The 24357-nt window shown below is 37.7% G+C and overlaps 1 protein-coding gene across 1 annotated transcript in view; it reads right to left on the bottom strand.

Moving 5' to 3' along the window:
- The window catches only part of timm50 (translocase of inner mitochondrial membrane 50 homolog (S. cerevisiae)), a 73103-nt gene that overhangs the window by 44894 nt on the left and 3852 nt on the right, over positions 1–24357 (bottom strand). The window contains exon 3 of the mRNA XM_030152803.1: positions 20326–20357. Coding sequence (XP_030008663.1) covers positions 20326–20357 — 32 coding nt within the window. The remainder of the gene's footprint in view (positions 1–20325; positions 20358–24357) is intronic.

The following is a 24357-nucleotide window of genomic DNA, read 5'->3' on the forward strand; positions in this document are numbered from 1 at the left end:
GTTGAAGCTTTGGAAACATTTGAAGAACATTTATATTTTATATGATTCAAAATGAGTTGATTTGAGTAGATAAGGAATTATTTGTTGTTGATGAAAGGTTCATTTATTAACTAATGACCTATTTATTCATTTTTCTTATCAATGACAGAGGGCACTTTTCAGTTTTATATTTTACATACAATTTATTTTTAAAAATATTATATATATACACGTTATATACATATATACGTTATATACATACATACATATATATATATATATATATATATATATATATATATATATATATATATATATATATATATATATATATATATATATACACACACACACACACATATGTGGAGAGAGAGAGAGAAAGAGAAATAATCAATAATTGGGAAATACAAAGGAAATCATTTTTAAGTTGTGACATAAACAGTTGTGGAACTTTAATGGTTAAAAGACGGAAGAGATCAGATCCTGAAACCAATGACAGGATGGAGTTTGATCTGTTGTTTTTCATTTACAATAAGAAGAGAAAACAGAATAATTAAGTTCCTCAAAGAACAAACTGGACTCAACCTGAAATGAACGACGACGGAGACACAAGACACCATGTGTGTAGAAGTGTGTTAAGTGTGTTAAGTGTGTTGAAGTGTGTTAAAGTGTGTAAAGTGTGTAGAAGTGTGTGAAGTGTGTAGAAGTGTGTAAAGTGTGCAGAAGTGTGTAAAGTGTGTAGAAGTGTGTAAAGTGTGCCGATTGGTCGACAGGACAACAACATGAGAAGTGTGTCGTCTGATGGATCTGATGATTCCACAGGTGAGAGAAGTGTGTCTTTGAAGGTAATCATCAGGAAGTGAAAGCATGGCAGACAAAAGACACAAAAGACAAAAGACACAAAAGACAAAAGACGCTAACGTTCCCACAGATTCACCACAAACGCCTCATTCAGCCAAAAACTGTTAATGAAGCACATTTACAGCATTAACCCTCTGGTGTCCAGGTGAGTATATGACACTGGTCTGCAAGTGTTTATAAATGATCTGCCTCAGATTTTAAATATGTTAAATGTTACATATTTTAATCAGATTAATTGTAAATCAAATGACCACAGTGCTGTTTAGTTCATGTTTTAATCTGTATGATTGTCTGTTCTTCTACATATATGTTGGTTTGTGTCCATTTATCCAACAGATGTCTAAATGTTCCACTGATAGAACCTGTCCAGTCCATGTACTGTCATGTGCAGACAGTGTTGGAAGTAGACCTGGTAGATCTGACACTAATACTCATTTGGACTTAAATCCATTTATCATTAATTCTACAGTTTCACATTTGGAGCCCAGACTGTATCTGTGAAACTACAACCAACCAGCATTTAGGACTGGATTAGTCTGGATCAGAGACTCACACCTGGTCCAATGGCACTACTGTTATTCTGGAAACAGTTGACCTGTAGACCAATGATATGTAGACTTTGCACAAACAAAGTATAAAAGTAAAAAAGATATATATAAAAAAATCTCTCTCTCTCTACATATATATATATATATATATATATATATATATATATATATATATATATATATATATATATATATATATATATAATATAAATAACAAGAATAATAAAAGTATAAAAGCATATGAACTCTCTGGTGTCCAGGTGACCATATTAAGCACGTTACTTTTTTTTAAAAAAAGATTATTATTAAAGATTATTATTTTACATGTTTTAGTCCTGCTCAAAATTTAATTCTTTTTGGAATATTTTTGCTGTGATTAGCACTGCTTTGGGTAAATCAGTCCAACCATGCCCCCTACTGGCTAGTTTTGGAGTTTCCTCTCCTGCATTGGGATTGTCCAAAGTGACTCAATATCTTTTTGTTCACCATTGGCCCGTCGTATGATTGTCTTTAAGTGGAAGGAACTTCTGCCACCCACCTGTGTGCAATGGGTGCATGGTTTACTTTTCTTTTTAAAGCTGGAAAAGATTAAGTTTTCTGTTCGTGGACAAATTAATTTGTTTTATCAACAATGGAATCCTTTTTTCTCTACTGTCAACCACAGCGTCCTGCTGTCTCCTCCATCCTCTGGATGGAGACATGTGTTGTTAGTTTACATTATATTAACTCTGAATCAGCCCTGAGCTTTGGAAAGAGGAATGGATAATATTTTTTTTTTTTTTTTGTGTGTTTTTTGTTTTTTTCTTCTCTTTTTTGTGTTTAATAGATCTGTAGGTTTGTTGTATAATTTTTTTTGTTGTATTGTGTCTGTGTGGTTCCTTATGTCTGAGTGCATGTTTATGTAAATGTACAATTTAAAACTTAAAAAAAATATTTTAAAAAATCATTATTTGTCATTCATCATTTGTTTTTGGTCTGAATTAAACAGTTGTTCATTTGTGTCTGATCGTTTAAATTCTGATCCATCCACTAAATCCATCCCATAATAAACAGCGTTAAATTCCTACACTAACACCCTTCTACCAAGTGAGTACAAAATACACACTAACACATTGAACATTTGACCTAGAACCAAAAATAATAATAATATGAACCAATGTTGGTGTTAATCACTGACAGATGACAGGAGGAACTAATAAACATACAGAAAACATAATTTTTATGTAGAATATGGAAAAAATAAAAAGGTTTGTTTTGTTTTTTTGCGTAAAAAACATGGTTTGTTTCCATTACAAATATGGCACATAAAAGGGTTAAAAATATGACAGTCATTGAGTATTTGGTATTTTTGTTTATGGCTCAAGTTGATGAAATAGAAAATTTTTTAAAAAGTTAAAAATGAACCATTTCAAACACATTCTGACATAATTATGTCACTGTGCAGATGATGTGCTTTAGGTGTTCAGAAGGACCTGTATGAGCTAACACCAGAGGGTTGTGTTTTCAGCTTCCATCAGTCATTTCACAGTAAATACGAGTGTGTTAAACTGTTACAGCGATTACACTGATGATTTCATGGTATTTTTTCTATAACATTAAAAAGGTTCATTCTAAATAGTCATTATTTGGACTGGCTTGAAAATATATAATGACCTGGACATTTACAAGTGAAGATGTGAAGGAATGGAGTTTAAATAAGGCTCCGCCCACACAGCAGGTCTAATGCACTATTCAGATTTTTGGGTGAAATCAGATTTTTTTCATGTGTTGGTTCATATTCCACATTAAATGCAACTTCTGTCAGTTTTGAGTCTGAACTGAATGTGATCCTGAAGTGACCCACATGCACTAAAGAGGTCCTGATGGAATACACAACCACGCAGACACACACTGTGTTTACAAAAGGAAATATGGTTTTCCTCCGCTCCTCCTCCTGGGACAAACAACTGGGACATTTGTCGCATTTCAATGACGCACTGGTCAGATAAATGTGACCTGGACGTTCAGACTGAAGTCACATTAGAAAATATCAGATCTGTATCAGATTTAGGACCACATATGAAAGGGGTCAGGGTCATATTTAGGACCACATATGAAAGTGGTCCGGGTCAGATTTAGGACCACATATGAAAGTGGTCTGGGTCAGATTTAGGACCACATGTGAAAGTGGTCTCCATCAGGTTAGTGCTGTTCAGACTGTAACAGATCAGATCCAGGTCACATGTGGACTCATTTGACTACAGTCTGAACGTAGCCTTAGATGTTTCAGAGGCATTTGTTGGCGCTGACCCCTTAAACAGATGGAACCCAGTGTGTGTTTACATGTTGTGATGTAAATGTAAATGTGTGTAACTGGAGTCAGTGTATTGCAGGAGATCTGAATCTAGTCCATGTAAAAGGCTCCTGTTTGCATATGAGTCCACACTGGTGCTTCAAAGGACACTTGGAGGAAGTCCTCCTGACAAAAGGCTCCTAATGTGGGAAGAGTGTGTCCTTTGAAGTGGCCTGTGTTCCCATGGTGACACCTCTGACCCTGTGTCCTGACACATGACCTCAGACACCCTCTGATCAGCAGGTTGGTCTAGTTAAACACAATGGAAACACTATCAGCAATAGTTTTAATTTAATACTGATGTTTGATAAGACAAATGAGGTTGGACAATTAAGATATTTACTGACATGAACTTAAGAACAGAAGAGCAGAGTGATCCTTTAGAACAGGGTTAAACTAATCCAGGAAAAGCACAACAGAGCTCCACGACATCAGCTGAGGTCCAAACTATGACCTACAGTGTGGACAGATGTGGGTTTATGTTCTTTATTAGATTTTCTACACTAGGGCTGGGAATCTCAGGGTACCTCACGATACGATATGTGCTACATGGCTCACGATCTTGATAATATCTCAATATGGTGATACCGCGATTATCAATATATTGCTCTTAACCTACAATATAATCTGTGTTTATAGGAGTAAACAAAAAAAAAACTAAATAAATCATAGTTTATATTCTGCATCATAATTTACCCACAGTCCAAACAGTGTTAGAGTAAAAACACTGACAGTGTTTTAGTTCAACAGAACTGGAAACAGGATGTTTGGATGTGTTGGACAATCACTGACACCATTTTAAACTCAGAAAACACCATCTCATGTCTGTAGTAGGGATGTAATGATTAACGGTATCACAATAAACTGGTAACATGCCCGACGGTTAATATTACCGTTAAAATTCTAATGATCATGATAACCATGTTTGATTGCCGCACTTTGAAAACTCACGGCACTGTTCATTTCCTGGAGAAGCAGCAGCATTCCAGGCGCACACGCCAGTTTGGAATGTTTGGCCTCGGAAAACATGGCTGAAGGCACCTGCATGGACAACACTCCACAGAGCGATCCATCTATCTCTATCTCTGACAAAGAAACTAAAACTCCTCCAACTTGATCTGGAAAATGGTCAAAGAACGGCCTTCAGGTTCCATCTTTAATGCACATTTGTATGTTTGACGTTTACACGTTAATATTTGACTGTTTCTGCAACAGAAAGTACATTGTGCCTATTATTTTACTGTTATTTTTTAAATACAACTTGATTAAAGTATTTCAGTTCGTGCATAAGTACTTTTCGAACATTTTGAGCCCATTTCAACAATACTGCGATAATAATGATAACCATGACATGAAATTGTCATTTCCTTACACCCCTGGTCTTTCCAGTGTGCATGTTTGTGTTGTCGCCCGTGTATCTTATTCTGGTGAGGCAGTTCGTACATACCGCGAAGTCCATCTGCAGACAAAGTCAGTCCACACTTTGGATTTAAACGATGCAAACGGTACAACTGTCAGTTTAACTTCACAGCTCCAGATTAGTGCTGATGTTTATTTATTCTTCTTCTGTGACTTCAGCCCAGTTTTCAGCCACCGACGCTGAGGCTATTGTGACTGTTGTGACTGTTCAGACTGTTCTGACTGTTGAGACTGTACTGACTGTTGAGACTGTTCTGACTGTTGAGACTGTTCTGACTGTTGAGACTGTTCTGACTGTTAAGACTGCTCTGACTGTTAAGACTATTCTGACTGTTGAGACTTTCTGACTGTTAAGACTGTTCTGACTGTTGAGACTGTTCTGACTGTTGAGACTGTTCTGACTGTTGAGACTGTTCTGACTGTTGAGACTGTTCTGACTGTTGAGACTGTTAAGACTGTTGAGACTGTTAAGACTGTTCTGACTGTTGAGACTGTTCTGACTGTTGAGACTGTTGAGACTGTTGAGACTGTTCTGACTGTTGAGACTGTTCTGACTGTTGAGACTGTTAAGACTGTTGAGACTGTTAAGACTGTTCTGACTGTTGAGACTGTTCTGACTGTTGAGACTGTTCTGACTGTTGAGACTGTTAAGACTGTTCTGACTGTTGAGACTGTTCTGACTGTTGAGACTGTTCTGACTGTTGAGACTGTTGAGACTGTTGAGACTGTTCTGACTGTTGAGACTGTTCTGACTGTTGAGACTGTTCTGACTGTTGAGACTGTTAAGACTGTTCTGACTGTTGAGACTGTTCTGACTGTTGAGACTGTTCTGACTGTTGAGACTGTTCTGACTGTTGAGACTGTTAAGACTGTTGAGACTGTTAAGACTGTTAAGACTGTTCTGACTGTTGAGACTGTTCTGACTGTTGAGACTGTTTTGACTGTTGAGACTGTTCTGACTGTTGAGACTGTTCTGACTGTTGAGACTGTTAAGACTGTTCTGACTGTTGAGACTGTTTTGACTGTTATGACTGTTGAGACTGTTATGACTGTTGAGACTGTTAAGACTGTTCTGACTGTTGAGACTGTTCTGACTGTTGAGACTGTTCTGACTGTTGAGACTGTTTTGACTGTTGAGACTGTTCTGACTGTTGAGACTGTTCTGACTGTTGAGACTGTTAAGACTGTTCTGACTGTTGAGACTGTTTTGACTGTTATGACTGTTGAGACTGTTAAGACTGTTCTGACTGTTGAGACTGTTCTGACTGTTAAGACTGTTAAGACTGTTCTGACTGTTCTGACTGTTCTGACTGTTCTGACTGTTGAGACTGTTCTGACTGTTGAGACTGTTCTGACTGTTGAGACTGTTCTGACTGTTGAGACTGTTCTGACTGTTGAGACTGTTTTGACTGTTATGACTGTTATGACTGTTCTGACTGTTGAGACTGTTTTGACTGTTGAGACTGTTAAGACTGTTCTGACTGTTCTGACTGTTGAGACTGTTCTGACTGTTGAGACTGTTCTGACTGTTCTGACTGTTGAGACTGTTGAGACTGTTCTGACTGTTGAGACTGTTCTGACTGTTTTGACTGTTCTGACTGTTGAGACTGTTCTGACTGTTGAGACTGTTCTGACTGTTGAGACTGTTAAGACTGTTCTGACTGTTGAGACTGTTTTGACTGTTATGACTGTTTTGACTGTTATGACTGTTGAGACTGTTTTGACTGTTGAGACTGTTCTGACTGTTGAGACTGTTCTGACTGTTGAGACTGTTGAGACTGTTATGACTGTTGAGACTGTTGAGACTGTTTTGACTGTTGAGACTGTTTTGACTGTTGAGACTGTTCTGACTGTTGAGACTGTTCTGACTGTTTTGACTGTTATGACTATTATGACTGTTGTGTCTGTTGAGATTGTTCTGACTGTTGAGACTGTTGTGACTGTTGAGACTGTTGTGACTGTTCTGACTGTTCTGACTGTTGAGACTGTTCTGACTGTTGAGACTGTTTTGACTGTTATGACTATTATGACTGTTGTGTCTGTTGAGATTGTTCTGACTGTTGAGACTGTTGTGACTGTTGAGACTGTTGTGACTGTTCTGACTGTTCTGACTGTTGAGACTGTTCTGACTGTTGAGACTGTTCTGACTGTTGAGACTGTTCTGACTGTTGAGACTGTTCTGACTGTTGAGACTGTTCTGACTGTTGAGACTGTTCTGACTGTTGAGACTGTTAAGACTGTTCTGACTGTTAAGACTGTTCTGACTGTTGAGACTGTTTTGACTGTTATGACTGTTGAGACTGTTAAGACTGTTCTGACTGTTGAGACTGTTCTGACTGTTGAGACTGTTCTGACTGTTGAGACTGTTCTGACTGTTAAGACTGTTCTGACTGTTCTGACTGTTAAGACTGTTAAGACTGTTGAGACTGTTCTGACTGTTGAGACTGTTCTGACTGTTGAGACTGTTCTGACTGTTGAGACTGTTTTGACTGTTGAGACTGTTTTGACTGTTATGACTGTTATGACTGTTCTGACTGTTGAGACTGTTTTGACTGTTGAGACTGTTCTGACTGTTGAGACTGTTCTGACTGTTGAGACTGTTCTGACTGTTGAGACTGTTTTGACTGTTCTGACTGTTGAGACTGTTCTGACTGTTGAGACTGTTAAGACTGTTGAGACTGTTAAGACTGTTAAGACTGTTAAGACTGTTCTGACTGTTGAGACTGTTTTGACTGTTGAGACTGTTTTGACTGTTGAGACTGTTCTGACTGTTGAGACTGTTATGACTGTTCTGACTGTTGAGACTGTTCTGACTGTTGAGACTGTTAAGACTGTTGAGACTGTTAAGACTGTTGAGACTGTTGAGACTGTTCTGACTGTTGAGACTGTTTTGACTGTTGAGACTGTTCTGACTGTTGAGACTGTTCTGACTGTTGAGACTGTTAAGACTGTTCTGACTGTTGAGACTGTTTTGACTGTTATGACTGTTGAGACTGTTATGACTGTTGAGACTGTTCTGACTGTTGAGACTGTTAAGACTGTTCTGACTGTTGAGACTGTTTTGACTGTTATGACTGTTGAGACTGTTATGACTGTTGAGACTGTTAAGACTGTTCTGACTGTTGAGACTGTTCTGACTGTGAGACTGTTCTGACTGTTGAGACTGTTCTGACTGTTGAGACTGTTCTGACTGTTGAGACTGTTAAGACTGTTCTGACTGTTGAGACTGTTTTGACTGTTATGACTGTTGAGACTGTTAAGACTGTTCTGACTGTTGAGACTGTTCTGACTGTTGAGACTGTTCTGACTGTTGAGACTGTTCTGACTGTTAAGACTGTTAAGACTGTTGAGACTGTTCTGACTGTTGAGACTGTTCTGACTGTTGAGACTGTTCTGACTGTTGAGACTGTTTTGACTGTTATGACTGTTGAGACTGTTAAGACTGTTCTGACTGTTGAGACTGTTCTGACTGTTGAGACTGTTCTGACTGTTGAGACTGTTAAGACTGTTCTGACTGTTGAGACTGTTCTGACTGTTGAGACTGTTCTGACTGTTGAGACTGTTAAGACTGTTGAGACTGTTAAGACTGTTCTGACTGTTATGACTGTTGAGACTGTTAAGACTGTTCTGACTGTTGAGACTGTTCTGACTGTTGAGACTGTTCTGACTGTTGAGACTGTTCTGACTGTTGAGACTGTTCTGACTGTTAAGACTGTTAAGACTGTTCTGACTGTTCTGACTGTTCTGACTGTTAAGACTGTTCTGACTGTTGAGACTGTTCTGACTGTTGAGACTGTTTTGACTGTTATGACTGTTATGACTGTTCTGACTGTTGAGACTGTTTTGACTGTTCTGACTGTTGAGACTGTTCTGACTGTTGAGACTGTTCTGACTGTTGAGACTGTTAAGACTGTTCTGACTGTTGAGACTGTTCTGACTGTTTTGACTGTTCTGACTGTTGAGACTGTTAAGACTGTTCTGACTGTTGAGACTGTTTTGACTGTTATGACTGTTTTGACTGTTATGACTGTTGAGACTGTTTTGACTGTTGAGACTGTTCTGACTGTTGAGACTGTTCTGACTGTTGAGACTGTTGAGACTGTTATGACTGTTGAGACTGTTGAGACTGTTTTGACTGTTGAGACTGTTTTGACTGTTGAGACTGTTTTGACTGTTGAGACTGTTCTGACTGTTGAGACTGTTCTGACTGTTGAGACTGTTTTGACTGTTATGACTATTATGACTGTTGTGTCTGTTGAGATTGTTCTGACTGTTGAGACTGTTGTGACTGTTGAGACTGTTGTGACTGTTCTGACTGTTCTGACTGTTGAGACTGTTCTGACTGTTGCGACTGTTAAGACTGTTGAGACTGTTAAGACTGTTCTGACTGTTGAGACTGTTCTGACTGTTGAGACTGTTTTGACTGTTGAGACTGTTGAGACTGTTTTGACTGTTGAAACTGTTTTGACTGTTGAAACTGTTAAGACTGTTCTGACTGTTGAGACTGTTTTGACTGTTGAGACTGTTAAGACTGTGAGACTGTTAAGACTGTTGAAACTGTTCTGACTGTTAAGACTGTTAAGACTGTTCTGACTGTTGAGACTGTTCTGACTGTTAAGACTGTTAAGACTGTTCTGACTGTTGAGACTGTTCTGACTGTTGAGACTGTTTTGACTGTTGAGACTGTTCTGACTGTTAAGACTGTTGAAACTGTTAAGACTGTTCTGACTGTTAAGACTGTTGAAACTGTTAAGACTGTTCTGACTGTTAAGACTGTTGTGACTGTTCTGACTATTGAGACTGTTGTGTCTGTTGAGATTGTTCTGACTGTTGAGACTGTTGTGACTGTTGAGACTGTTGTGACTGTTCTGACTGTTCTGACTGTTGAGACTGTTCTGACTGTTGTGACTGTTGTGACTGTTGTGACTGTTGAGACTGTTCTGACTGTTGAGACTGTTCTGACTGTTGTGACTGTTGAGACTTGTGACTGTTGAGACTGTTCTGACTTGAGATTGTGTGTAATGATAACCATGACATGAAATTGTCATTTCCTTACACCCCTGGTCTTTCCAGTGTGCATGTTTGTGTTGTCGCCCGTGTATCTTATTCTGGTGAGGCAGTTTGTACATACCGCGAAGTCCATCTGCAGACAAAGTCAGTCCACACTTTGGATTTAAACGATGCCAACGGTACAACTGTCAGTTTAACTTCACAGCTCCAGATTAGTGCTGATGTTTATTTATTCTTCTTCTGTGACTTCAGCCCAGTTTTCAGCCACCGACGCTGAGGCTATTGTGACTGTTGTGACTGTTCAGACTGTTCTGACTGTTGAGACTGTTTTGACTGTTGAGACTGTTTTGACTGTTGAGACTGTTCTGACTGTTGAGACTGTTCTGACTGTTGAGACTGTTCTGACTGTTGAGACTGTTTTGACTGTTCTGACTGTTGAGACTGTTCTGACTGTTGAGACTGTTAAGACTGTTGAGACTGTTAAGACTGTTAAGACTGTTAAGACTGTTCTGACTGTTGAGACTGTTTTGACTGTTGAGACTGTTTTGACTGTTGAGACTGTTCTGACTGTTGAGACTGTTATGACTGTTCTGACTGTTGAGACTGTTCTGACTGTTGAGACTGTTAAGACTGTTGAGACTGTTAAGACTGTTGAGACTGTTGAGACTGTTCTGACTGTTGAGACTGTTTTGACTGTTGAGACTGTTCTGACTGTTGAGACTGTTCTGACTGTTGAGACTGTTAAGACTGTTCTGACTGTTGAGACTGTTTTGACTGTTATGACTGTTGAGACTGTTATGACTGTTGAGACTGTTCTGACTGTTGAGACTGTTAAGACTGTTCTGACTGTTGAGACTGTTTTGACTGTTATGACTGTTGAGACTGTTATGACTGTTGAGACTGTTAAGACTGTTCTGACTGTTGAGACTGTTCTGACTGTTGAGACTGTTCTGACTGTTGAGACTGTTCTGACTGTTGAGACTGTTCTGACTGTTGAGACTGTTAAGACTGTTCTGACTGTTGAGACTGTTTTGACTGTTATGACTGTTGAGACTGTTAAGACTGTTCTGACTGTTGAGACTGTTCTGACTGTTGAGACTGTTCTGACTGTTGAGACTGTTCTGACTGTTAAGACTGTTAAGACTGTTGAGACTGTTCTGACTGTTGAGACTGTTCTGACTGTTGAGACTGTTCTGACTGTTGAGACTGTTTTGACTGTTATGACTGTTGAGACTGTTAAGACTGTTCTGACTGTTGAGACTGTTCTGACTGTTGAGACTGTTCTGACTGTTGAGACTGTTAAGACTGTTCTGACTGTTGAGACTGTTCTGACTGTTGAGACTGTTCTGACTGTTGAGACTGTTCTGACTGTTGAGACTGTTAAGACTGTTCTGACTGTTGAGACTGTTTTGACTGTTGAGACTGTTAAGACTGTTCTGACTGTTGAGACTGTTCTGACTGTTGAGACTGTTCTGACTGTTGAGACTGTTCTGACTGTTAAGACTGTTAAGACTGTTCTGACTGTTCTGACTGTTCTGACTGTTAAGACTGTTCTGACTGTTGAGACTGTTCTGACTGTTGAGACTGTTTTGACTGTTATGACTGTTATGACTGTTCTGACTGTTGAGACTGTTTTGACTGTTCTGACTGTTGAGACTGTTCTGACTGTTGAGACTGTTCTGACTGTTGAGACTGTTAAGACTGTTCTGACTGTTGAGACTGTTCTGACTGTTTTGACTGTTCTGACTGTTGAGACTGTTAAGACTGTTCTGACTGTTGAGACTGTTTTGACTGTTATGACTGTTTTGACTGTTATGACTGTTGAGACTGTTTTGACTGTTGAGACTGTTCTGACTGTTGAGACTGTTCTGACTGTTGAGACTGTTGAGACTGTTATGACTGTTGAGACTGTTGAGACTGTTTTGACTGTTGAGACTGTTTTGACTGTTGAGACTGTTTTGACTGTTGAGACTGTTCTGACTGTTGAGACTGTTCTGACTGTTGAGACTGTTTTGACTGTTATGACTATTATGACTGTTGTGTCTGTTGAGATTGTTCTGACTGTTGAGACTGTTGTGACTGTGAGACTGTTGTGACTGTTCTGACTGTTCTGACTGTTGAGACTGTTCTGACTGTTGCGACTGTTAAGACTGTTGAGACTGTTAAGACTGTTCTGACTGTTGAGACTGTTCTGACTGTTGAGACTGTTTTGACTGTTGAGACTGTTGAGACTGTTTTGACTGTTGAAACTGTTTTGACTGTTGAAACTGTTAAGACTGTTCTGACTGTTGAGACTGTTTTGACTGTTGAGACTGTTAAGACTGTTGAGACTGTTAAGACTGTTGAAACTGTTCTGACTGTTAAGACTGTTAAGACTGTTCTGACTGTTGAGACTGTTCTGACTGTTAAGACTGTTAAGACTGTTCTGACTGTTGAGACTGTTCTGACTGTTGAGACTGTTTTGACTGTTGAGACTGTTCTGACTGTTAAGACTGTTGAAACTGTTAAGACTGTTCTGACTGTTAAGACTGTTGAAACTGTTAAGACTGTTCTGACTGTTAAGACTGTTGTGACTGTTCTGACTATTGAGACTGTTAAGACTGTTCTGACTGTTGAGACTGTTCTGACTGTTAAGACTGTTAAGACTGTTCTGACTGTTGAGACTGTTCTGACTGTTGAGACTGTTTTGACTGTTGAGACTGTTCTGACTGTTAAGACTGTTGAAACTGTTAAGACTGTTCTGACTGTTAAGACTGTTGAAACTGTTAAGACTGTTCTGACTGTTAAGACTGTTGTGACTGTTCTGACTATTGAGACTGTTGTGTCTGTTGAGATTGTTCTGACTGTTGAGACTGTTGTGACTGTTGAGACTGTTGTGACTGTTCTGACTGTTCTGACTGTTGAGACTGTTCTGACTGTTGTGACTGTTGTGACTGTTGTGACTGTTGAGACTGTTCTGACTGTTGAGACTGTTCTGACTGTTGTGACTGTTGAGACTTGTGACTGTTGAGACTGTTCTGACTTGAGATTGTGTGTAATGATAACCATGACATGAAATTGTCATTTCCTTACACCCCTGGTCTTTCCAGTGTGCATGTTTGTGTTGTCGCCCGTGTATCTTATTCTGGTGAGGCAGTTTGTACATACCGCGAAGTCCATCTGCAGACAAAGTCAGTCCACACTTTGGATTTAAACGATGCCAACGGTACAACTGTCAGTTTAACTTCACAGCTCCAGATTAGTGCTGATGTTTATTTATTCTTCTTCTGTGACTTCAGCCCAGTTTTCAGCCACCGACGCTGAGGCTATTGTGACTGTTGTGACTGTTCAGACTGTTCTGACTGTTGAGACTGTACTGACTGTTGAGACTGTTCTGACTGTTGAGACTGTTCTGACTGTTAAGACTGCTCTGACTGTTAAGACTATTCTGACTGTTGAGACTTTCTGACTGTTAAGACTGTTCTGACTGTTGAGACTGTTAAGACTGTTCTGACTGTTGAGACTGTTGAGACTGTTAAGACTGTTCTGACTGTTGAGACTGTTGAGACTGTTAAGACTGTTCTGACTGTTGAGACTGTTCTGACTGTTGAGACTGTTCTGACTGTTGAGACTGTTAAGACTGTTGAGACTGTTAAGACTGTTCTGACTGTTGAGACTGTTTAAGACTGTTGAGACTGTTAAGACTGTTCTGACTGTTAAGACTGTTCTGACTGTTGAGACTGTTCTGACTGTTGAGACTGTTCTGACTGTTGAGACTGTTTTGACTGTTGAGACTGTTCTGACTGTTGAGACTGTTTTGACTGTTCTGACTGTTGAGACTGTTTTGACTGTTATGACTGTTGAGACTGTTCTGACTGTTGAGACTGTTCTGACTGTTGAGACTGTTCTGACTGTTGAGACTGTTTTGACTGTTGAGACTGTTTTGACTGTTGAGACTGTTCTGACTGTTGAGACTGTTCTGACTGTTGAGACTGTTTTGACTGTTGAGACTGTTCTGACTGTTGAGACTGTTCTGACTGTTGAGACTGTTAAGACTGTTCTGACTGTTTTGACTGTTATGACTGTTATGACTGTTCTGACTGTTGAGACTGTTCTGACTGTTGAGACTGTTCTGACTGTTGAGACTGTTCTGACTGTTAAGACTGTTAAGACTGTTAAGACTGTTAAGACTGTTCTGACTGTTCTGACTGTTGAGACTGTTGAGACTGTTCTGACTGTTGAGACTGTTCTGACTGTTGAGACTGTTTTGACTGTTGAGACTGTTCTGACTGTTGAGACTGTTCTGACTGTTGAGACTGTTAAGACTGTTCTGACTGTTGAGACTGTTTTGACTGTTATGACTGTTTTGACTGTTATGACTGTTGAGACTGTTTTGACTGTTGAGACTGTTCTGACTGTTGAGACTGTTCTGACTGTTGAGACTGTTCTGACTGTTGAGACTGTTTTGACTGTTATGACTATTATGACTGTTGAGACTGTTGAGACTGTTCTGACTGTTGCGACTGTTAAGACTGTTGAGACTGTTAAGACTGTTCTGACTGTTGAGACTGTTCTGACTGTTGAGACTGTTTTGACTGTTGAAACTGTTTTGACTGTTGAAACTGTTAAGACTGTTCTGACTGTTGAGACTGTTTTGACTGTTGAGACTGTTAAGACTGTTGAAACTGTTAAGACTGTTCTGACTGTTGAGACTGTTCTGACTGTTGAGACTGTTTTGACTGTTGAGACTGTTCTGACTGTTCTGACTGTTAAGACTGTTGAAACTGTTAAGACTGTTCTGACTGTTAAGACTGTTGAAACTGTTAAGACTGTTCTGACTGTTAAGACTGTTGTGACTGTTGAGATTGTTCTGACTGTTGAGACTGTTGTGACTGTTGAGACTGTTGTGACTGTTCTGACTGTTGTGACTGTTCTGACTGTTGTGACTGTTGAGACTTGTGACTGTTCTGACAGTTGTGACTGTTGAGACTGTTCTGACTGTTGAGACTGTTCTGACTGTTGTGACTGTTGAGACTTGTGACTGTTGAGACTGTTCTGACTTGAGATTGTTCTGACTGTTGAGATTGTTCTGACTGTTGAGACTGTTCTGACTGTTCTGACTGTTGAGACTGTTCTGACTGTTGAGATTGTTCTGACTGTTGAGACTGTTCTGACTGTTGAGACTGTTGTGTCTGTTGCGGTCCATTCCACCTACAGGACTTCAACCCTATTAAACCATTTGTGTCTTATGTGCTACACCAGATTGTGAGACCATTATCTCATCAACCAGATCAATACTTTCCTTATGAACCGGTTGTATGTCTGTGACCCTGTTCTGCCCCCTGGTGGATTATCATCCCACTGCAGACAGTGGAAGGGCTTTTTTTGTCTTTTTGAATACAGCTGCTGTCATTAAAACATACACGCACTTTTTGCAGGAAAGTTTTTGGACAAACATTTATATTACTATTCATCAGATTTAAATAAGTTCTTCATGTGGGTCATTCCATGTCAGATCACCCAATGAGTTAAACCCTACCTCCTCCAAATTCAATGAAAATTGGTTTCTAGGTAAATCCTAGCCAGAAAAGCCAAATTTTCAAATTTTAGCAAAATCGGACCAACAGTTTTTGAGATATCGTCATTTCTTTTTTTTCACTTTTTCGCGAAAAACGGCGTGGCCGCCAAATTTCAAAGTGCTGTATCTCGGCAACCAGTGGTCCGATTTTCAAAAATAAAGTATATTTGTGAAGGGGAGATCATAAGGAATCTAAATACATCATTAGTTTTATCTTTTAAGTGATATATCTCATCATGACCTTTTGACCTATATTTTGACCTTGAAATTGACAATTTGGGACAAATGACCCTGCGACGACTTTTCCTGAAAATTGTAGCCCAACATGTTGCCTACAACATATAAAGAAACTGGAGAGGTAATATTTTTCATTTTGAAGCAGCATCAGTTTGAAATGTGCATTACCACAGCTAAAAGTCCTACTCCTGTACATTCTATGTACATCCGTACACACAATTCAACACATTTCACACATTATATGCTTACCACATGGTTAACATGTTCTCTGTCTCTACACTACTAACAAGACAACTCAAAACCACTTGCTTGCAGTAGTGCATGCTATTCTCAACTGAAACTTTATTCAAAAATATCTAGAATACAAGTCAGGGGTCACATGACCTAACCCACTTAAACTGCAGACCATATGTCTGCCACTAAATTTCCCTCAGCCTTTGATGTCTGTTAACTGCAGACCTCAAGTCTGCCCTAAATTACATCATACACAAGAATGAAAAATAAACAAAATAAATAAAAATAAATAAAAATAAAATGATTGGTCACAAAGGCCAGTCTGCAGTGTGTTACTGAAGGTTATATTCTGGATTCTAAAGCAATGTTTGAGTACTGTGTCAAGAATATCCCTGGAATCTCCTTCTTTCATGTCACACAAGATGAAGTCGCCGCCAACTAAGAAAACCTCAAACCTCGATTCCAGTTAGCGAGGACTATCAAAGGCACTCTGCAGTATCATCGTTTTGTACCTGTCTCCCTCACTCAGATTAAAGCCTTTAAACTCTCTGAGCAGGACAGTCCTCCAGATTTGGTACAAATCCAAGACGCCAACAATGAAACATGTACACCCAGGGTCATGCAAATTCCCTTGGAAATAAAACAGCAGAATTTCGTCTGCTGTATGTACGATGAACATCCGTGGATCGGACTAGTTGACGAAATTTCTGAGGAATTCGGTGACTACCACATCAAATTTATGCATCCATCTGGACCTGCTAAAACCTTCCACGGGCCATCAAGGGACGACCAATGTTGGATTCCGGAGTCGGATATTCTATGTGTGATAACTGCTCCGTACCTAACCTCCTCCTCTACTAGAAACTATTGCCTCTCTTCAGATGGCCTTTTCAGGATTTCAAGTGAATGCAACAAATGGATTCTTGACACTGAATAGACATGTCATTACATAAAAACACTAAAGACACTGGATTTTCCATATTAAGACTGATAATTGGCATATATCTTCTCTTGACTTTGTGAATATGTGATGTACATGGATAATACATGGTTTATGTACACAGAATACAGGGATGATCATTTTAGTGGCAAGTATGTCTCATTCTAATTGATATTGCTTCAAAATGAAAAATATTACCTCTCCAATTTCTTTATATGTTGTAGGCAACATGTTGGGCTACAATTTTCAGGAAAAGTCGTCGCGGGGTCATTTGTCCCAAATTGTCAATTTCAAGGTCAAAATATAGGTCAAAAGGTCATGATGAGATATATAACTTAAAAGATAAAACTAATGATGTACTTAGATTCCTTATGATCTCCCCTTCACAAATATACTTTATTTTTGAAAATCGGACCACTGGTTGCTGAGATACAGCACTTTGAAATTTGGCGGCCATGCCGTTTTTCGCGAAAAAGTGAAAAAAATAAATGGCGATATCTCAAAAACCGTTGGTCCGATTTTGCTAAAATTTGAAAATTTGGCTTTTCTGGCTAGGATTTACCTATAAACCAATTTTCATTGAATTTGGAGGAGGTGGGGTTTAAAATATCATTTTTTTTGGGTGATTTGACATGGAATGACCCATGTACTGAAACTACATAATTACTAGATAACTGATTCTTTATCGTACAGTTAAATTGTGTTAAACTGTGTGTATTAAATTTAATGCTGTAGGTATATAAGGTGCTTTACAAAAACATTCAATAAATCAAACAAAATGATACAACAAAATGTTTTATTTGGATTTTGTTTAATTTCCTCAGACCCAAGAAAACAAGTTTGGGATTTTTTTTAAAATGAAATAATTGCCTCCATTGGAAACATCATGAATCAACAGTTTTTTCAGATGCTTTTTTTTTTTTTTTTTTAATGTCCTTTGCAGTGGACAGTTTACTTTTTGTGTAGTTTTTTTTCTATAAAGCTGTGAATCTTTTGTCCGCAAACGTAGACAGAAAACGCATAGCTGGGGCTGAGGAGGTTAAAGGTCTAATAAACATCTGAATTCCAACAAATGTGAATTTTGTGGCTAGTTTTGGATGAGTCAGGTTTGACAGGGTTAAGTTTTAGAGATAATATTACATTTATGCATTTGGCAGATGCTTTTTTCCAAAACAACTTACAAGGGGTAGGGATGTAACGATTACCGGTATAACGATAAACCGCAGTAAAATTGAAGACGGTTAGTATTACCGTTTAAGTTCTAATTATCATGATAACCGTGTTTGATTACCACACTTTTCCAGAGAAAACACCTGTGCCTGCTTTTATGTCAAATATTTGAGTATAGTTTTAATTTATTCCAATTTTAATTTTCTATACCTAATATCTGGAACCAATATTCACTTTTAAAGTCTTTGAAAAGGTTCGTTTAGCATCTGTGTGTTATTTATGCAATAAATTATATACATTTTTAAAATCGGGTTTTATATATATTTTTTTGTGTTTTCTGTCCTTTTATGTTTTTATAGCAGGTTAAAGTGAAAAAATAACAGACAGATGATATACATGAAATTGTGCTGAAAAAACAGATTCCAAACATGGGTATAGTAAACACTTGTTTATATAGTATACAAAGGCAAACTCAAAAGGACTGAAAAACGGACAAAATAGGCTCAGACCACTAAGGGTTAATATTTGAATGTTTCTGCAACAGAAGGGACATTGTGTCAATTATTTTATTTGGGTTTTTTTTGTTTTGTTTTTTTCAAAATACAACTTGGTTAAATTATTTCAGTGTGTGTATCAGTATTTTTTTAACATTTTGAGCACAATTTCAATAATACCGCAATAATGATAACCGTGATGATTTTGGTCACAATAACTGTGACGTGAAATTTTCATATCGTTACACCCTTAACCCTCCAGTATCCGGGTGCGCCTTTTAGGCACACTTCGCACTTCGTTTTAAAAAACTTCATATTATTTTTCACAATTTAAATAAGGTTTGAATTCAAAAGTTGTTCATTTTTGCAAGATCTTTAAAATTCTGGCCATCAACTCAAATGTGCACATTGTAAACAAAAGAAAATTACAAGACTAGCATCTGTCTGCCAAGTGTGCCTAAAACGCACTATTTCTTCCATTTGATCTGTATGATTAGGGCTGACCTTGATTTACAAAAATAAAATCAAATAAGAGCAGAAAAATAAATCAATATATAATATTTAATAGTTTGATTTAAAAGTGTGCATTTTACGCACACTTGGTGACAGATGCTAGTATTTTTGTACATTTGACCTAGCGCCAAAAATAATAATAATGCAAATTAACCAGTGTTGGAGTTAATCATTGACATATGCCAGGCTGCAAAAATCAAATAATATGTGATCCACTTTTTATGTAGTATATTGAAAAAAAATTTTTTTGTGTGTTCTTGGCATCCAAAAAAAAAGAGGTTTGTTTACATTACAAACACAGCATTTAAGGGGTTAAAAAATGTGACAGTTATTGAGTATTTGGTATTTTTATTTACAGTTCAAGTTGATGAAATAGAAAAAAAGTTTAAAAGAATTAAAAACAAACTGTATGAAATTGTTTTTGATATTATTCCACAAGTGTGCCTTTTTGGCACACTTGGTGCTTATAAGGGCCTTGCTGGACGGGATACTGGAGGGTTAACAAGGGGGAGATTAACAATTAAGCTCTCCCTACTTTACTTATAAAGCACTTTAAAACAACCACAGGGGACCAAATTGCTGTATAGAAAAATATATAAAAAATAAAATAAAAGAATAAAATACAAGAATAGATTAAATAGATTTAAAACAGCTGTACTATTGAAAACAATAAAATAAAAACAATAAACCATTACCAAATAAAAAGATCGAATAAAAATAATAATACATTCAAACATGGAACATTTGAAAGAGATTTGAGACGTACCTGCAGCTGTGAATAGAGCGATTGCCTACGACAAAATAAAACATATCTAACCCTCTGTTATGTTTTTAGAACAAAGTCAGACTCCTCTAAATAGCTTTTAAAGTTGAAACATTCTTCTTCTGTTTTGTTGCCATTGCACATGTCGGTAAAGCCACACACCCAATCAGATGAGTTTATCACTGTTTTATATTTGTCCATGTCACAGTTCAGTTGGCATCTGTGTGTGTGTGTGTGTGTGTGTGTATGTGTGTGTGTGTAAACCTACCTGGTTGCCTTGTTCGTCCACAGAGTTCGTGCCTAAAAAAAAAAAAAAAAAAAAAAAAATCAGGTGTAAAGATGGATTTTTTAAAACATGCAAAACATTGTGACAAATTTCTAAAGCATTTATAGACTTGTTTTAACTTTCAATGATGATAAATTTATACATCAATGGTGTTTTCGCTACTGATGATTCACTCATCACATCTAAAAAAAAAATTAATCTTTATAAAGGTTTAGATTTAACCCCAATACTTACAGTATCATTTCAAATGTGTCCAAAATATGAAAAATAAGTATGATCCAAAGTCTATGCTCAAACACACATTCATTTATTCATTTAGATCTTCTACTAAAATGCTTCTATCCTTCCTTTCTTAGTTTTTTCTGTTTGGTGTTTCTCATAAACTGCCGGTCTAATCATTGACAGACTTCAGAACACTGCCATAGTTCCTGTCATGATCATGGTTAAAGAACACTAAAGAACACAAAAGGGCAAAATAAAAACCCAACCGTACTTGACAAAACTATCAGCTGCAGAAACTGAACTCAAATATGGAAACGACTTCCAGATCAGATAATAACCTTCACAAAGACCATCCACATGGTAGAGAAGAGGAAAAAAAAAAGAGGACCAGACTCTGGCAAAAAGGAAAAACTGTCATTAGAAAAGGTCTAGATGCATAATTCCCATCCTCTCCTGGTAGATCCATCACATACAGATCTAAAAACTCTACTGTTGAAGGTTTAAACAACAGAACCAGTGTCCCTGTCCGTCAGTGTCTGTTCTGTGTGGATCAGAACCAGTTGAATGTGTGAGGTTCTCAGGTTCTGTTCTATGTTCCAGTCCTGTGGTCTGGATGCACATCAATCCAACTATAGAAGTGGGCGGGACTTTGACTGGAGGAGAACTGAACTCATCCAATCACAGTCTAGATATGACTTCTATCAGTGACCAATAGGAACTAGACTGATATCTGGAACCATTTACATGTTCATCAACAGATGGGCCAGTAGAAGGACAGGAACAGTTAGAATATTTTTAAAAAATGTGTCAAAAATTTAAAAAATCTAAATTTGTCAAAACTGTGAAAAAACTTTATAGACATTGTTCCAGAGAAGAAAGAGATAAAATATGAAATGAGTTAAACCAGTAGATTAGTCAGAGAAGATAAAGAAATTGCTAATGAAGACGACAAAGACGAGGATGAAGATGAGGATGAAGACGACAAAGACAAGGATGAAGATGAGGATGAAGACGACAAAGACAAGGATGAAGATGAGGGCAAAGTTGACCATGACAAAGACAAGGAGGAAGACGATAAAGATGACGAAGACAAAGATGACAATGAAGTTTCAAGGTTCACTTTTATTGTCATTACATGTAGTGTGTACATGAAACGAAATCAGTACTCAGGTCCAGCAATGTACATGGTAAAAATCCTATAAAATGAATCCTATATTAAGGATAATAACAATAAAATCTGATAATAACAGTAAAACCTAAAAATAAATAATGAATAAATATGCATAAATACTACAGAAGATGATCAAGACAATGAAGACGACAAAGACGAGGAAGACGAGGGACACAACGCCTCCACAATAACTCGTGGCCAATCAGCCGGTGAGATAAAAAGGAAAAGGATACTCATATTTAAGAAAATAACTTGCTAGTATTTCTTAATTGTATAATTATATAACTCAGCAATGTAATAAGAAATGTGACGATGATGTTGTCATTTTATAAAAATATGTTCGCCTTTACAGAAAACAACATAAACTCAAATATATCACTGTTACAACTGCTATTACTGTAGAATTATATTTGTGCCAGTTTCTTGAGCGAGCAATGATAGATTCTAAGCACACAATTAGAGATTTTGAGCACATAAAAATATATTTTGCAAGCACATCAATTATATTTCAAAAAGAAATCACGCTTGAGCAAACAAAAATTGATATTGTGCTCCATAAATGCGTTTGCATGTTAGTTTTACTCATAACGTTCTCTCACAAATTCTTTCCATGGCGCACAAACAGACCGCTGCGCTCGCTCACTTTCCCCTTCCCTCTCTCGCTCAACCTCCCTCTCCCTGTGCGCTCAGGTTGTCGTGTCCGCACGCTCAACTTGACACACACGTTACAATTGTGCCACAAAACCAACCAATCGGAGAGCTTGCGGAACTACACTATGATTGGCTGTTCGCTCTCCAATTAGCTCGCTAGTTACATTTACTTGAAAAAAAAGCGCTCAATGAGACAGACACGGACCGGAAGAGGAGGAATTGATTCTGCACAAACTTCAGTCAGTATTTATTATTATTATGATTACTGTCTCGGGTAAATGTAACTAGCGAGCTAATTGGAGAGTGAACAGCCAATTAGAGTGTACTTCTGCAAGCTCTCCGATTGGTTGGTTTTGTGGCACAATTGTAACGTGTGTGTCAAGTTGAGCGTGCGGACACGACAACCTGAGCGTGCAGGGAGAGGGAGGTTGAGTGAGAGAGGGAAGGGGAAAGTGAGCGAGCGCAGCGGTCTGTTTGTGCACCATGGAAAGAATTTGTGAGAGAACGTTATGAGTAAAACTAACATGCAAACGCATTTATGGAGCACAATATCGATTTTTGTTTGCTCAAGCATAATTTCTTTTTGAAATATAATTAATGTGCTTGCAAAATATATTTTTATGTGCTCAAAATCTCTAATTGTGTGCTCAGAATCTATCATTGCTCGCTCAAGAAACTGGCACAAATATAATTCCATATATTACTATTATCACTTTATAATATATACACATACACAGTGCAGATTCTAATATCGTAACAGAATAACTTAGTTAACATGATTAATTTCTCACTAATTGTTCATTAATTTCCTCATGGCTCAGCCCAAGGGATCAATAAAGTTCTATCTAATCTAACTTTATTATTTATTTGTACTACTAGTACTTTCTAATGTGTAATTTCCTGCATTTTTTTGCTCTAATAATAACAGAGCAACACCTTCAACACATCCACTGAAATGAACTAATATGATATGGAAATAAAACCAACGATGATGTGATGCGTTTGTCCAGTGCCTTTTGTACTTTTCACTGATTCTCATTCTACACTTTCAGGACAACAGAAGGAGATTCAGTGCAACAGTAAAACATCCATGATGCGCTGCCATCTGCTTTAACAGTAAACACACACAAACACCCCTCAGCCTCAACAACATGTTCAGAAGGCAAACAGAACAACTCCATATGATACACATCAATCTGAATATGGATCTGTTTATTTCTGCTTTTATCTGTAGTGTTAACAAAGGCGTCCATAAATACACATATATGAGGATTTATTCGTAAGGAGGGATTCTGTTGTAAAATTTGAAGTATAAGCAGAAAAAAATGACAGAAAAAGAAGCTTCAAGAGTCCAAAACAGTGAAAATATCTGGTTTGAGATGTAAAAATTGGATCATTTTCCAATTTCAAGAGCTGGGAAATTATTATTTTTTATCACCAACAACACATTGAGTAATTAATGCTGTAAGATGGTCATAAAACGTAGCTCATGCCACCCCCCTTGTATGAAATCAAAAGGACACATGTGAATTCTGTATTTTAAAGTTATTTGCACATTTCCCTCAAATAGTCTGAAAAACCTGTTTCCATAATAAGGTATTTTCTAAGGTTATTAATAATATATATATCCAAAATGATTCCAAAAGCACTGTTTTTAGTCAGATAATGACAAACAGCCGTTCTGATTCTGGTTTAGCTCATTTTATTACATATAAAGTTCAGGGATGTAAAGTCAATAAAAGGTGACAAAGATGGAAAGTGTTAAGGGTGTTACAAAAGGCGACCATAAACACAAATACAAATGATGATTTATCAATAAGGAAGTATTTAACAGGTCAAAAATTCCCATAAACACACTCCTAAACCTCGTGGACAGCCTTCCCAGAAGAGTTGAAGCTGTTATAGCTACAAAGGGTGGATCAATGTCATATTAAACCCTATGGATTAAGAATGGGATGTCACATAAATTC

The sequence above is a fragment of the Sphaeramia orbicularis genome, chromosome 13 (assembly GCF_902148855.1).
Source record: "Sphaeramia orbicularis chromosome 13, fSphaOr1.1, whole genome shotgun sequence".
NCBI classification, from domain to species: Eukaryota; Metazoa; Chordata; class Actinopteri; order Kurtiformes; family Apogonidae; genus Sphaeramia; species Sphaeramia orbicularis.